Here is a 15408-nt window from a genome sequence, read left to right as displayed (position 1 = left end):
TGAAGTCATTTAAATTAACCCTGTTTTTAACCTCCTGCGAAATTCAAGTGCAAGAATCATTACTATTGATTCTGAAATGCATATGTGTGCTATTACTCAGGTAGAGCGATGAATGCAAACATTTATTTGAACACTTTTGCTAGTTTTACTTCAGTTAAAGAACTGAATACATCTTCAACTACTGACTGTAATAAGGTTTTCAGGATTAAAACAACTTACTTTTTGTTGTAGCTTTCTACCACAGCCTTTTTAAGTTTTGGGAACTTCACGTGTAACAAATACACTGCCTGGCCAAAAAAAAGGTCACACACTCTAATATTCGTTAGACCGCCTTTAGCTTTGATTACGGCACGCATTCGCTGTGGCATCGTTTCCACAAGCTTCTGCAATGTCACAACATGTATTTCTGTCTTGTGTTCATTTTTCGCCAAGATCTTGTAAGATTCTCAATCGGGTTCAGGTCTGGACTCTGTGGTGGCCAATCCATGAGTGAAAATGATGTCTCATGCTCCCTGAACCACTCTTTCACAATTTGAGCCTGATGGATCCTGGCATTGTTCATCTTGGAACATGCCCGTGCCATCAGGGAAGAAAAGATCCATTGATGGAATAACCTGGTCACTCAGTATATTCAGGTAGTCAGCTGACCTCATTCTTTGGGAACATAACGTTGCTGAACCTAGACCAGACCAACTGCAGCAACCCCAGATCATAGCACTGCCCCCCACAGGCTTGTGACCTTTTCTTTATATATGTTTTCCTAACGTCAGGAAAAGGCCTTTTTAAAAGGTGTTTTGTTAGAAGTGGTTAAAAGGAATACTATATAACCCCATGTCCTTGGTTTGAACCTATTGCCTAAAGCTGTAAAAACTGTTCAATAATGAAACTCTAATCCTCTCAATCCGTTTATTAAAATAAGAAGTGCAATCATCAACATTTCCAGATCAAATGCAATGACATCCAGACATCTTTTTAAATGTTTATTTCACAGTTCAATGCCCTTGTAAGATGAATGTCGAGTCATGGTGATATTCAGACCTGCTGTGGATGTTCAGTAGTCATGGTCATATCATGTCATAGCAGGAATATGTGTGGATATAATACTGACAGGAAGAACTTTACTTATTGCAGGAAGATAGAGATGTTTGGAAATGTAGAATGAATCTTTACACATACCTCTGGAGTCGCTTGTAATTGAAGAACATTATAGAAGTGGGAAGATCTCACATTTTGCTGGCCCTTCAATACTAGGAGGGCTTGTTGTAGCAATAAGGGCAAAAAAAATACACTCCATTGCAAACATAATAGGTCAAAATATTTGAAGAAACAAAATTCAACAAATGTGTAATAAATAAATACGATAATAAATAAATCAATAAAATCACATGCAAAAACAAACAAAATTCTAGAAACAGAGACCGTTTAGGCTACAGCGGGATTGTGTTTGAAGTTAGTTTAGTACCCGAGCCTTAGCCCTTTATCAAAGTCCCACCCTCTTAGGTTTTCACAGGATTTTGTATACAAGAATAAAAGCTATTGCTAAAACCCTAAACACCCAATGAACAAAGCCTAGTAAAAGCAAACACATGCATTCCCTTTTACATTTTCATCCCACAATATTTCAAGATCCCTTTTTTGCTCCCTCTTCTGTTTGGTCTTCACTGCACACTGACATGACTTCTGCCGAGGAAACGAGCCAGGGAGTAACAACCGTCCCTCAGGGGGTCAAATCCAACCAAAGCACACAGTCTAACCCCGGGGGGTGATTGTGCGTTCCCTCGACATGAAGGGTAGGAATGGTCCAAGTAGAAGAATGTGGATCCAGGCACAAACAGGGCCGGGTAGGAGGAGGAAAAAGTGGGGATGCTACACACCCACAGCACGCCCGTTCACTTGTGTCGGAGGCTGCGGGGGGAGCGGGCTGTGCGGGCTGCGCGGGGGTCCCACAGCAGGAATATGTGGGGCGCGAGGAGCCTCGACTGAGTTCCCCCTCACACTGATGTGCTCCCATCCTCCCTGCAAGACAAACAATGACACAGAAGAAAATAAATGACTTGCCATTACCTTGTGCGTGCACTAGAGGGCGCTAAGGTCACAATACACTGGAACATGTTAAAGCCTGTTCAATCAAAAAGTAAGAAATACTGGTTGGATAATTTACCTAGTTGTAAACAGGTTGTAAAGTAGTGAAAATGCTGTCATAATTCAAGTAATTTCACAATGTAACTTCGCACCATCTTATCGAATATGAACTACAGCAGTAAACGTGCAATTCCTTATTTTCTGTATTTTGGGGGGATTCCCCTCGACAAAACTGGAAAGTCAAATGATCTTGCATTGTGAGTACTTGCACCGTACTGTGCGGTTGTTCCCCTTTATTGCTTAAAAAGTCATTCTATTTTAACTAAATATATGGATAGCCTGATTACAGCTTTCTTTTAACGTTTCCTTTTCTTTGTCTCCTGTTTAAGAAATATTTTCCCATTTATCCCACTTTCATTTCCCAGGCTTGTTCTTTTTCATTATTATTAATAAAATATGATATATAAACTACAGTGTATATTTCGTGATAGTGGACTCACCCCTATACCATAGTCCCAGGACTGGCCCTTGGGTTGCATGGGGCCTAACCCCAGCCTGTGGCAGACTGCTCCGGTGGTCTCAGCAGGAAAACCTGGAACTCCATCTGCAACGATCCACACCTGGAGAGAACAACAGCACCGAGTCAACACTAGCCAAACACTATCGTTATGTACTATCAAATATAGTTCATATCTGCCACATGCTGATAAACTTGGCTTTGGTGGGTAAATCAAGCATCCCTGTCCATAGTGTTCTTAATGACTGTTTTTGAATGCCATTGTATAATGTCTTTCTTAATGCTCTTAATGTCTTTCATTTTTGTAAAGCACTTTGAATTGCCTTGTGTTGAAAGGTGCTACATAAATAAAGGTGCCTTGCCTCGTCTTAAGCTGTCTGATGGCTGATTTAGTGGCTTTGGTAAACACAGTTTAAATTCAAAGTATACAAAGTAAAATCCACTGTATTTGACAGGAGGCTGTGGTTGTATTACCTGGTCCAGCGGCCCCACTGTAACCTTGCTGACATTGTTAGAGATGAGCTCCCAGGCAGAGCCCTGAGGGTAGCTGGGGGTGAGGCCCTGTCTGTACCACAGGTTACCTATATGAAGACAAAAAAGGTTAACGGAAATGGAAGGGTCTTCGGTTTTAAGCAGGTATAAAAAGGGCATTTTCTGCTACTCACTGTTTTCATCCACAGCAAAGACGGAGGTCCTCCCAACAGACAGCTGTCTGAGAGTCTGCTTGGGGGGAGACGGGATGTGGTACCAGCACTCTCCTGCAGAGGGAGGAGAACACTTGAAGTGTATGTATCTGTTGTCAAAATTAAAACCTTCACAGGCTTTAAATACTGCATATAGGAGAAGATCTTTCTAATGCATAAACGATTTCCCTTGGAGCATTTAGACTTTTAGTCTTTGCAGATGTGAAATGCACATGTCAGCTGACCTGCAGGGTTCTGTGGGGACACGGAGCCTCTGTAGAACACAGCTCCGTCCTTAGCGATGGCCCACACCTGGTTGGCTCCACCGATGGAGATCGACTTGAAGGGTTGGTCTGTGCCGACATGCAGCCAGGAGCTGCCCTGTGGGATCAAACACACTGCGGTTAGAGAGGAGAACTGCTTTTAGCAATGTTTGCAGATGGGAGATGAACCCGAAACAAAATCTGGTTCATTGCCAAGTTAGTTTTTACAAGCAATCATTTTTGTCATCATGATTTACTCACTGTAAACCTCTCTGGGTTAAGGATGGATGTAACTGTCAACCAGAATTTGTTTTTCCACCATGTTTCTAACCTCAGGGTTTTGGGGGCTGACTCCCAGGCGACACAGGACCTCTCCCTTATCGCTGAGGGCCCAAAGAGGGACCTGCTCCATGCTGCTCTGCGCCAGGCACGGCATCAGAGAGATGTCACTCAGACGGATGGGTGGGACCTGCTGCCATGGACCTCTCAACGTGATCTTACACTTCCTGTATGCAGAACGTGACTGTTTTAAATCTCAAGAAACTCTGAGTTACAAACATCTGAGATATTTGAGAGAGTTTGATTACCTTGTCCATCTTCTGCGCCGGACAAAATCTTTCATGGTTTTGTGGCCATGAAACGTCCTGTAAGAGGGACATCAGTCAGACACCTTTCTTATCATTTAGATTTGTTACACCCTGAGAAACATTAGTAACGTACACAGGGAAGTCTGCAGCGTACTGCCAGCCCTCTTTGTCTGTCCCTCCAGGAACGTTGTAATCCACAGCCCACTCCGACACCTGAAACAGTTTTGTTGGCGATCAGCTGGTGAGGAAACATTAAATGTAACCTGTGTGCAGGAGGGATTTTCTTTATCTCCTACCCAGGACCACTGAGGGGTGGGAGGGTTTGTGTTTCCTTTGGTGCACTCATTCAGTCCGCTCTCATCACTCCACATCGGACGGTCTGTAGGAAGTCCTCTGGAGCCAAGAAGCAAAAGGTAAATGTTTTAGGAGAAGTCAAACAGAGCGAAGACTTTATAAAAACTGCAGAAGATGAAATGTTCCTACTTGTCTGTATATCCAGTCATAGGGTTCCATCTTTGATTCTCATACACATGGACACTCCTGAAATCAGTCTGCTGGAGCAACTGAACCTCATCTCCTGCTGTCAACACAGGCATAAATGAAATGCGAGCAAAGAAATAAAGAGCTCTACAGCTGCAACAGATGCTTAAGCAATTGCACACACAACTACAAGCAGTTAGCAAGAAGATGCATTTGACTACAATTGTTAGTAAAGTAAATAAATCCTTAAAAATGAGGCAAAAATATAAATTATAGATTATTTTCATGAGAGATTATTGCACCAATTATAGATTACAGAAAAAGCATTAGCGTTTAAATCAAATCAAATAAAACAGCTAAATAAGTAACCAACGATTAAAATGGTAACAGACACGTTTGATGTTACTTATTGGTTAATCATTTAGACAATAGCAAAAAGTGGCTTGTACATACAATCATGATAACTGAATAATTGTACAATTTGTGGGAAACATATGGGACAGTTTACCAGAGGTGGACTGTTGCCCATACCGCCCACTGTAGACCCAGGCGGTGCCGTCCCACCCGATGCCCCACACCAGCCCCAGACTGTTAGACTCTACACAGCGCAGGTGACCCGGGACCTGCCGCCAGAACCTGCAGCAGCAGCAGCAGCACACAGCGGAAGCACCCAGCGTTAGCCACATTGCTGTTAGCACACAGAGACACCGTGCTGCCACTCAGCATGAAAGAGATGTTTTAATCAAGATAATTAAATACTTGAGGCAACAAACAAATATGATGTCCGGATTGTTTCATTCCATATCCAAATGAGTTTGATTTTTGAAAATCAACCTTGAAAACATATAGGTTAACATCAAGTCTTTTCCCTTACTTTCATCTTTGTACAAACCCTGCCAAGATCATACAGACACAGAATAAGTGATGGAAACCAGGTTTAGTAGAAAGAAAAACATGAAAACTATAAAAGCAGGCAGACAGAGTTTCAGTATTTGGAGTCTCACATGAGGTCACAGGCCAGTGTGTGTGCGGCGGCCTCCAGGGAGAAGGACGGCTCGTGGACCATGATGTCTCCCTTTGAGGTTGTGGACCACAGCGCCTGTCTGGAGGGGGGGCCGGTGATCCCTCGACACTCACAGCAACAGTCAGACAACAGGCTCAACTAAACACAGAGGATTACGTATTATGTTGAGCCTAGGCAGACATTTCTACTGCCAATATTCCCAACTCTTGGCATATTACCCCAAAACAATCTAGATCGACAAGTAGCACTACAGGTTAGAGGAAAAGTATGTATTGTTGATTCTGATATTGTGCTTTTAAATCATTCTTGCTGTGTGATTGTTACCCAGTCATTCATGTCCTTATCAGTTGGTGCTGCCAGCACCAGAGGCCCCCTCTGTTTGGTCCGTTGGGCGGTGTACACAGCAAAGGCATGGTGGCAGTCCCTGAGCACCGGAATCAGCGCCGTCACTTCATTTATACACACATGGAGGTACTGTGACAAAGAGACAAGAGCATTAGTATAAAGCTGTGAAGGGAGAGTTTAAGAGAACATTACTTGTTTACTTGTTGGATAGATGAAGACTTTTTTGTGTGTAAATGCACGTGTTTGTGAATTAATCAGGTTACAACTTGATTAAGAAGAATTACTGCACAAGTGTGTGACAAACAGATGTATTTAAACTGTTTTGATGTCCCCTATTATTTCACTTCATCAAGACTGTCTTTAAGTCTAAATTATTGGACATACGTCACCATTGTCTGTGGTTAAACACTAGCAATCAACTTATGTGCCTTTTCTGTGATGTTTTACCTACACACTAACACAGTAACAGTTGGACAGTGTCAGTCAAAGATAGAAGTTGTTGGTGTATTTTCTCTCAACCTCTACACCTTCAACAATTCCAGTTGATATGTAAAGATATATTGTTCATTTCTGGGATGAAATATTATTTGAACCAACCTTCTTCTCATCATACTGTGTGTAGTAGACAAAGAAAATGCTGTCCTTCCTGCCGTCAGACTTGGTGGACTGCTCCAGAGCAACACTCACATCCACCCAGCGCTGAGGCTTCCAGTCTCTCCACCAGCGCAACGCACCTTTACGCACCCACACCGACTGGCCAAGGAAACAGGAGGATGTTACGGCATAAGGACACGAGACAAAGCGTGATAACCTGAGACAAGGAGGGGTTTAAGAGAAGTTGCAAACACAAGCAGTCTTACGTTGCTTCTCTCCAGCGGCTTCCGGCTGATCTCCTCTCGGTGTTCCTGCTGCTGCTGCTCGCTCCAGGATGCTGACTGCACTGGAGTCAGTGACAGAGAGCTGGTGAGAGGACCTGACAGACAGACAGACGAGTCAGACATTTAGACAGACAGACAGACAGACAGACAACCATAGAGATGACACATAGTGTACACTACAGTATATCTCTATACATGCAAAAGTTTAAGACACACCACACAGAGTACAACATACAAACGCAGATATACAGATATAAACTGATATTAAATGTGATCAAATTTTCGTGTGATAAAGTTAGTTAAGTTCCCATAAGGCGTTCACATTATTTTGGGTACTCTGCAGTAAAGTTTATAAGCCATCATCATCATATTTTGGAAAACAGTCAATTTAATATTGAAATTGGTGAAAATATATAGAAATGGTCTCTATCATTTTTATTATAGGCTCCTTATGTATAGCTCTGTAATAGGTTTAATAAGATTAGAAAGGTTGTTGCTTTTCGCTCTTTTTGTCAACAAAGGTCCTAACAATTGAGACATTGGATTGGCAGGATATTGCTGGTTAGCCAATTAATGATTTTCTTTTCTCCTGTGTCAAATGTTTAATATTTATTGAAGTGCAAATTTAGTTTATTGAGCCCAGAGGATCCATTTAATTTGTAGTTTTGGTTGTGTGTATTTATTTCATTTATTCAGTCATTTAATACCAATATCTGAAGTTATTTTACATTGAAAGGTTGCACTTATGGTCTTAAAATGTCAATGTTTTTCACAGTTATTTCTGGAACAATATATCCTCAAACAGAGGTAGTTGTTGTTGTCCTTATACCTGTGGAACTGAGCCAGCTGATTTGAGAACTCGCATCCACATCGCAGCCTCCTCCAGAGATCCAGGTCCACACGGGGGCTTCCTCTTCTCCAACACCCTGAGGGGTCTCCAGAGTCCCCAGGGCATAGGTGGCAGCAGCACTGCCATGACCCAACGAGGGCCCGGCCGCCTGCGCACATCGAGCTGCTTCTGCCCCCTCGAGATCCACATTCATCCAGGGGACGTCGGGCCCTGCCGTCTCCGGGGTCAGTGGTATTGGGGTTGGTGATGGCAGCTCGACTTCCTCCTGCGGTACCTCTGTGATGGACTGTTGTGGGGTGGAGGTTTTGTCTCGGTCTGACACCAGGCTGTTAATGAAGCTGTCACTTGCAGGGATGAATGTTTTGGGGGCATTCTGTAGGGAGGCTGAGGGGGTGTCCTCTGTTTTCAGGGGGGGCGTAGGTGTGTCTGTTCTTCCTAAAGGGACAACAGAGGATGCTGCTGCTTCCAGGATGGCAGCGTCTTTGGTGCTGTTTTGTGGGTCGGCTGGACCCAACTCTGAGTCTGAGTCAGTGCAGCTCAGAACCGACGCCTGTGAGGCATCAGTCAGCTGACCACCAAACTCACACTCCTTCCTATTTAACACATATGGACAGAGAACGAAAAAAGGGGATGTAATCAGGTCGGTTTCACTTCTAGATTCAAGAAGATTTTTCTTGTATGCAGACCTGGGTGGGATAAACTCTTTGTTGTTGCCCCATTGGGCAGAAACAGGAATCCAGCCGCTCCCACTTGGCTCAGTCAGCGTCACACCCATCCTGAAATACAGCCCGCGGTCCTCACCTACAGCCCACACCTGACAGACAGAGGAGCACATTATCTACATGACATTTAAAAGGGGAAAATGTGGCAAATAATAGAAAAGTATTGTATTCACTCCATCAGTGGCACTATCAGGATATAGGCAGCTGTTACTTTATAAAGCCATATACTGTAACACTGACGCCTGCCACCTCACACAAGCCATATCCATAATCACAGCCCTGAAATATGAAATATGGGATATGATGATGACGGCTTGGCCTGCTTCTAATTAGGGAGTTTCCATATGTCACGCCAGTAAGAATATAGTCTTGGGATATATAAGGCTGGGCCTGAGGTGCTACTGCTCGGACATTGGCTTGGAACGTCTGGCAGTACTCGTGTTACAGGGTAAAAGCGGGCCAGGACTACAAGCCAGAGGTAGGAGTGCTTGAATAAGGACAGCAGAGGTGAGAGGACACAGAAGGGGAGGAGGTGTGAGATGTGGGTTTGCAGTGGTAGCTATTTCATCAGCAGTGAGACACAGAACGAAAGCTCTCCTTCCCCCGACCCCAGCCCTGATCTGAGCTGGCTTGTCCTGAAACTAGATCCAAAGTTGAGGTTAAAGTGAATTGTAAGGTCTGAAGGAATAACGCAGGCTGAAACGCTAAAGCTTCATGGTTTTCAAACAAGAAGAAGAAGAACAAGAAGAAGAACAAGAACAAAAACAAGAACAAATATTATAAAGAGCAAAGAGGGGAATCCTATTTTGACCGTGTCTTGGAGTTTCAGTTTGATTTACGAGTGTACATTTTGATTGTAATTTAATAAATACTTATTATATTTACAAATATTTGTACCTGGTCATTGAGTCCCACATCTGCCACCATCATCTCCCCTCCGATGCTGATCCAGCCGGAGCCACAGGGGTTGTGTGAGTTCACGCCGCGCCTGAACCACACCTTGAAACACATAGACACACAGATATGTGTTACTTCACACCACATAAACAACAGCTATTAAGAGCTCTACACACCGGAGGAGTACGGACTTACCTTATAGTCTTTAGTGACCACCCACACCACGCTCACTCCGACAGACACATGCAGCGCTTCGATCTCCTTCGTTGGGGATTCAACCTCCACCCACGATGTGCCTGAGAGAGGAAAAAGGGTGATGACACAGCACGAAGAAGAGACCTTGTCTTAGCAAGCTGTCACCATCACTGGAGTAATTCAAATGCAAAAGTTCAATTTAAAAGCATCTTTTTTTCAAATACTTTTGAACTTCAACAACCATATAATGAGCAATATTCTTTGTGGGGAAGTTTATTGTAGATTTGGCTTATCTACTTTAGTTCCCACATGACAACAAAACACCGCTGATGGTACATCTAAAGACATTTAAGCAAGATTACAATGATTTCCCACCTTTTCTTTAGTGTCTCCTAGATTTTTTTTATGTACAGTAAATATTTAAAAAGATAAGTCACATAATGTGAAGTTGTAACCAAGAAATTAGATGTGGTGTTGAAATTGACAATTAATAGGATAATCATAAAAAAAAGGGGCAAAGATAAGAGATAATGATAAATAAATGTGGTGGCTGAATGTTAACTTAGTCAGTACTGACCAGTCGGGCAGTCCAGGCTGAGGCCGGTACGGACCAGCAGGTTCCCGTCCCACAGAACAGCCCACAGCAGGTCCCCAGGGCCCGCCGATAACTGAGCTACCTCCTTGGGCATTTCTATCTCCTCCCAGCTGGAGCCTTCTGGCATCCGAGGGTGAATGCCCTCCCGGAACCACACCTACAGGGGAAAGATAAAGTTAAATAGCTCAAGAACTTCATTTGTGAAGAGGTGAATGCATAAAGTCATGCTGCCCTCGTGTGGCCAAACATGATAAGTGAAATGCACCTACATCAACTGCTGCTGTAACTGTGACTGAGATACAAATGTGCATTATTTGATCTTATATTAGTCTGTATGAATAAAGTTTTCAATGGTACTACAAAGACAAAAATAAACACTACTGTGAAAAACAGCAGAGCATAAATAATGCTTCATCACCTTACCTTATCTGACAAAAGTACTTTCAAACATCCAAACTATTCCTTTAATTAAAAAGAAAAGAACATGTGGAGTCACATGACTGACCTCTCCTTGTTGGGAAACACCCCAGAGGTAGGGATACCTTCCAGACTGGTCGCTTAACTCCCAGCCACCACAGCTAATGTCACAGAGCGGCAGGGGGGGCTTCCTGGGGTTGTCCAGGGGGATCTGCAGAAACGTAGTGCCTTAGTTTGAAATCTTCAGTTGTACATGAAATGAACTTTTTAACACTGATAGTTTCACAAAATCTAACTAGGCATGTGAAAGTGTCCCGATAACCCTACCTAAAACAATAGTCATTTGTAATGTTACTGAGATAACCAACGAAATATGCTTCAAACTCTTAAAATGGTACCAAAGCATATTGTAATCCCTACATACATTTGGTTAAGAAACTATTTGTACGGCATGTCACAGATGAGACTAATGTATTTTGTAGAGAACATCCTTAGTGAAAAAAACATCTTATTAAGAAAATCATGACAAAATGATGTGTGTGTTCTTTCTTGAATCATCGATTCTGTCACTTGTGTGTCAATTTCCATGATTGTTGCATAAAGAAAAATTCACCTTAATTAACTAATTGTGTTTTTTTTTTATGCATTATTCCTTAATTTTACAGATATATGGCAAACTAAGAGAGCGTCCAAACCTTAGCCCAGGTGCCCTGTGCTGTGTATCTTCTGTAGCGGATCCACCGCCTCCGACGAACACAAGAGTTCCACTTCTTGTCCGAGGAGAAGTTAGCCGGGAAATCGACTGCATACTCCCAGCCCTCAATAGAGACACACACAGAAGTATAAGTCTCATGTAATGCAGACAGAGTGCCAATAAAAGAACAAACACTTGAATAACATTTTTGAACAGATGAAAGGGCAAAATATATGCAAGGGCATATTCATTACATTAAAGTACATAATGAAGAACATTTCAAATAAAAACAAGAAAACATTTTTATAAAGATAGCAAGACCGAATGAAGAAACGAATAATGAAGGTCTGTTTGTGTGTTTATGTGCTATTTCTTACGCCGGTCTGGCTGGGCTCTCCCCCGCAGCTCTGGTCCACGTACCAGTCTCCCTCCCACTCCCAGCTGCGTGACGGAAGCTGGAAGCTGTGGAGCGGCTGAGGATTCATCCCGTTCACGTCGCTCCACGGCCAGCGGTCTGTGGGCAGCAGAGTGTCAGTGAAGTTGTCCACAGGGTTCCACCTCTGAAAACAAACAGAGAGCAACAGAACTTTAGCATAAACAACATACAGCATCCACAATGTAAGTGTCTTAACAAACAGCTTGGACCAACCTGGTTTTCATAGGTCTCCTCCCGGTAGCGGATGGAGGTCTCACTGGGCATCATGTTGAGGTAAACGTGGTGGTCGCAGCCGATGCCCCAGCAGCGGTCCTTCCCCGCAGTGACGCGCTTCAGCTCCAGCAGCATGTCGTCTGCTCGCTCCCAGCTCTGGCCAGCTGTGGAGAGGCTGTATACCCTGCCGTACACATCCACGGCCCACAGCATCGTGATGGGCATGATGGCCCCTGAGGGAGACAGCAAAACATCACACATCGTTCACAGCTGCCTGGCATTTATTTATATTATGAGCACACTTCAATCCTATGATGTCATTTAGATGTATCCTTGAATAGTTATATTCCCATTCTGGTAGTTTACATCGTACTAAGAAATACATAAAAATAATTTCTAGGTGTTTTTTTTTCCAGAATTGATAAATAAACTGTATTATACGGCGCTTTTATCCAAAGCCCTGCTGCCTCTGGTTCACCCATTCCCACTCAAATATTGGTGCTGGCACACTATCAAGAGTAATTTGTTGTTCAGTGTCTCGCCCAAGGACAATTCAACATGTGGACATTTGGAGCTGGGGATCAATCAGACAATCCTGCTTCGATCAGTGGGCAATCTGCTATTCCTCCAGAGCCAGTCACATCATTTAATTAAACTTTACTCGCAAAGGAACATAAAACAACATGCCTCTAGGGTTGGCCCCTCCTAATTGTTCATATTAAAGATTGTTGCATGTCAGCAACATGACTTCATCAGGGAGTCAACAAATCCCTGAAACCCGAAGGAGTGTGCTGTGTAGGTGTAACAATAGTGTTTGCAAAGAGAGTGCCTTACGAGTGTTCTTGGTATTTTGTCAACATTCGTCCTTATCCATCGAACAATTATAACTGAGTCCAGGAAGCACTTTATTTTGACATCAGCTTTGTATTATTATTATAATTTCTAGTGACCACATAAACCTGGCACTTGGCTTTTAATTTGAAATTTTGACAGGAAGTCTTTTGTCAGTCTGGCTGCCTAACTTTACGCTTGCTTTATCGACTGATACTAATCCGCTACAGTATTGACAGTCACTATGCCTCGATTATTCCATACAATCACAAAGGCCTTTATTTGCAAATGTACATTTACGTAATAAAACTTAAACCAGTTGTATTATGAATACACACGGAAACTGTACATGTACACTGAAATACATGGATTGCAAAGAAAAAGGTAAATCTAGCACATTACAAGTCTTCAGTTTCCTAGGATAAACTTGATGTACCCTTTAGTCTGCAGTGTAGACAACACACACACACACACACACACACACACACACACACACACACACACACACACACACACACACACACACACACACACACACACACACACACACACAGCATCCTAACATTACCTGTATATTGGTATCCGATCCGCGGTTGTCAAGGGAATATCAACACACGCAACATGACATCAGGTGCAACAGCCGATATCTGCCATCCCCGAGGCTCATGCTAGGACACATTCAAAACCCTGATATTAAAAAAAAACAAGGTGTATAAGGCATGAAATGCATCATAATAATACAGCTAGTCGATATGGAGTCATATGCCGCAAAGTCGGCTATAATCTGTTTACAGAGTCTCCAGGTTAAAGGCAGCAAGCATCTAACAAACACACACTTTCATAAAAATCACAATGACTTACATATTCAACTCCATCATGAGCAACAGCTTTGGAGAAGAAAAGTAAAGTGGTCCGTGCACATTTCAGCTGGGGTATTTAATTCACATTCTGGACCAGAGGAATGCTCCGTGCAACTCCCAAGCCCACAACAGGAAATGGCGGAAGTGCTGCTCTGATTGGTGGAGACTCCGCAGGAGGGGTGAATCTCCGCCTCCTATTGGTGGAACACGAGCAGCTCTTTTTTTCCGACGGTCGCTGCTGATTGATTTACATATTTCAATAATTTATTCAGCGCCAGATGAATTATTGAAGCCCAAGGTTGGGTTTACTTGTTAGCTACAGTTAGGAATATGTCATCAACCAACAGCCTTACTACTTTACGACTGTAAGAAAATGTTGCTCAGAAACTTTTGTTTAATGACAGCTTTCTCAAATAAAAGTATCTTTATCTTAGCACATTTACTCAAACTCACTCACTTATTGAGAACCCAACAATTAGTATGTACTTTTCTTTTAATTTACGTGAGATAACCCTTTTATGCAACTTCATACGACTGCTCCACTACATCTCAAAAGCAAATGTTGTAGCCTACTTGTTAATTTGAGTAATCTTTCTGACATAGCTCTATCGTTGCAGGTTACATTTTTTTAGACCATTCCTGTCTAGTAAAAAAAAGAATCTCGAGACTTTGAATGTGAAGTGTTCCTCTGGTTGATAATATCTTCCGACTTTTCAAAAACTGATTAATAAACGACCATGTTTCAGCTTAAAAATGTATCATCACACAGGACAGCGATGCAACTCACATTGCATCTGTTTCACAGAAGCATATGGGTAGAATGCTGCCTTTAGGGTAAACAACAAGCACCCCAGACAGCGCCCTCCTCCTTGGGGGTCCCTGGTTCACCACCTTGGAGAGAGACAAAGCCTGCAGCCATCACCTGAGCAGGTGATCACTGATCAGTTCTGCCCGTCTACTCCATTGAGTGCACGCTCTGCTTATACACTGTTACCTTAAAGTAATGGACTGTATTTTAAGAGGGGTAATCTGAAGGTAGAGTCTTTGGATGAAAAGAAAACTGGCTGACTGATTGGACAGGAGTGCTATTTTCTAATTTACAATGGTGAAAGAAGTTTTCAGATAATGAAATTAAATACAAGAAGCAGTCCAACAATAACAAGTAAAAGTGCTGCATTCAATTGGTCTTGTCATTTTTATATTGATGCAACATTGTGTGATTTTAGTGCCTGTTGAAATTAGTTGAGGTGGGGTTTAAGTAGCCTACTTCAAATAAAATAACAATTACTTCAAACATGGGGTTGGGCTGTAAAGGAAACTGGATGAATATGACTGGAGAGGAGGTGATTCATAGGATAGCAATGTCTCTTTGGGGAAACTTGTAATGGATATCTTCATATTAAAAGGTGTTTAAAATGTAACCCATAAGCAATAAAATCCTTAATTATTGTAATCATTGGTAAACAGATGCTTTGAGGTTAAGGATTAAGTGTTTTATTACACACAGCAAGATTCAAGATTCAAGATTCAAGAAGCTTTATTTATCCCGAGGGAAATTGAGGTGCAACAGTTCAATACAAAGAAGGAAGGAGAAATATACACTAAATATAACTAAACTACTAAATACACTACATATACAAAGTGTGTGAGAAGAAAAAAAACTGATCTGGGGTTATTAGGTCAACCACTTGTGGAAGTCCCCTTCAAAAGTTTTCTTTTAGTGTTTTATAGCAGGTACCTGTGTGTTTACGACATGCACATGTTTTAAATTGGCCCTGCTGTAACTGCTTATAACTGTATGTTACTCACTAGTGCAGCTCAATTTTTTAAATGAGTCCT

At 42.4% G+C, this 15408-nt stretch overlaps 1 protein-coding gene across 3 annotated transcripts; it reads right to left on the bottom strand.

The window, feature by feature from the left end:
* Positions 1-892: 892 nt before the first annotated feature.
* Positions 893-13692, bottom strand: tecpr1b (tectonin beta-propeller repeat containing 1b). 3 transcript variants are annotated; one of them, XM_063904976.1, is made up of 26 exons: positions 13571-13692; positions 13278-13396; positions 11879-12111; positions 11607-11789; positions 11231-11353; positions 10624-10746; positions 10101-10275; positions 9524-9624; positions 9329-9430; positions 8396-8523; positions 7689-8302; positions 6842-6954; positions 6579-6734; positions 5961-6110; positions 5617-5774; positions 5121-5248; positions 4616-4712; positions 4429-4525; positions 4266-4345; positions 4133-4189; positions 3877-4051; positions 3528-3663; positions 3265-3357; positions 3074-3180; positions 2583-2702; positions 893-2016 (listed from the first exon to the last, which is right to left on the bottom strand). In XM_063904976.1, exons 3-26 carry the CDS (start codon positions 12101-12103, stop codon positions 1867-1869), a joined length of 3591 nt encoding a protein of 1196 aa, XP_063761046.1. In that variant the 5' UTR covers positions 12104-12111; positions 13278-13396; positions 13571-13692; the 3' UTR covers positions 893-1866. The 3 variants fall into 3 exon arrangements, with proteins under 3 accessions (XP_063761046.1, XP_063761048.1, XP_063761047.1); XM_063904978.1 differs by having other exon boundaries at positions 4616-4709; XM_063904977.1 differs by having other exon boundaries at positions 13278-13377; positions 13571-13691.
* Positions 13693-15408: the final 1716 nt, after the last annotated feature.

Source organism: Eleginops maclovinus, chromosome 16 (genome assembly GCF_036324505.1).
Source record: "Eleginops maclovinus isolate JMC-PN-2008 ecotype Puerto Natales chromosome 16, JC_Emac_rtc_rv5, whole genome shotgun sequence".
Taxonomy (NCBI): Eukaryota; Metazoa; Chordata; class Actinopteri; order Perciformes; family Eleginopidae; genus Eleginops; species Eleginops maclovinus.
Note: the sequence above shows the minus strand (reverse complement) of the source record. Positions and strands in the feature narration are given on the sequence as shown.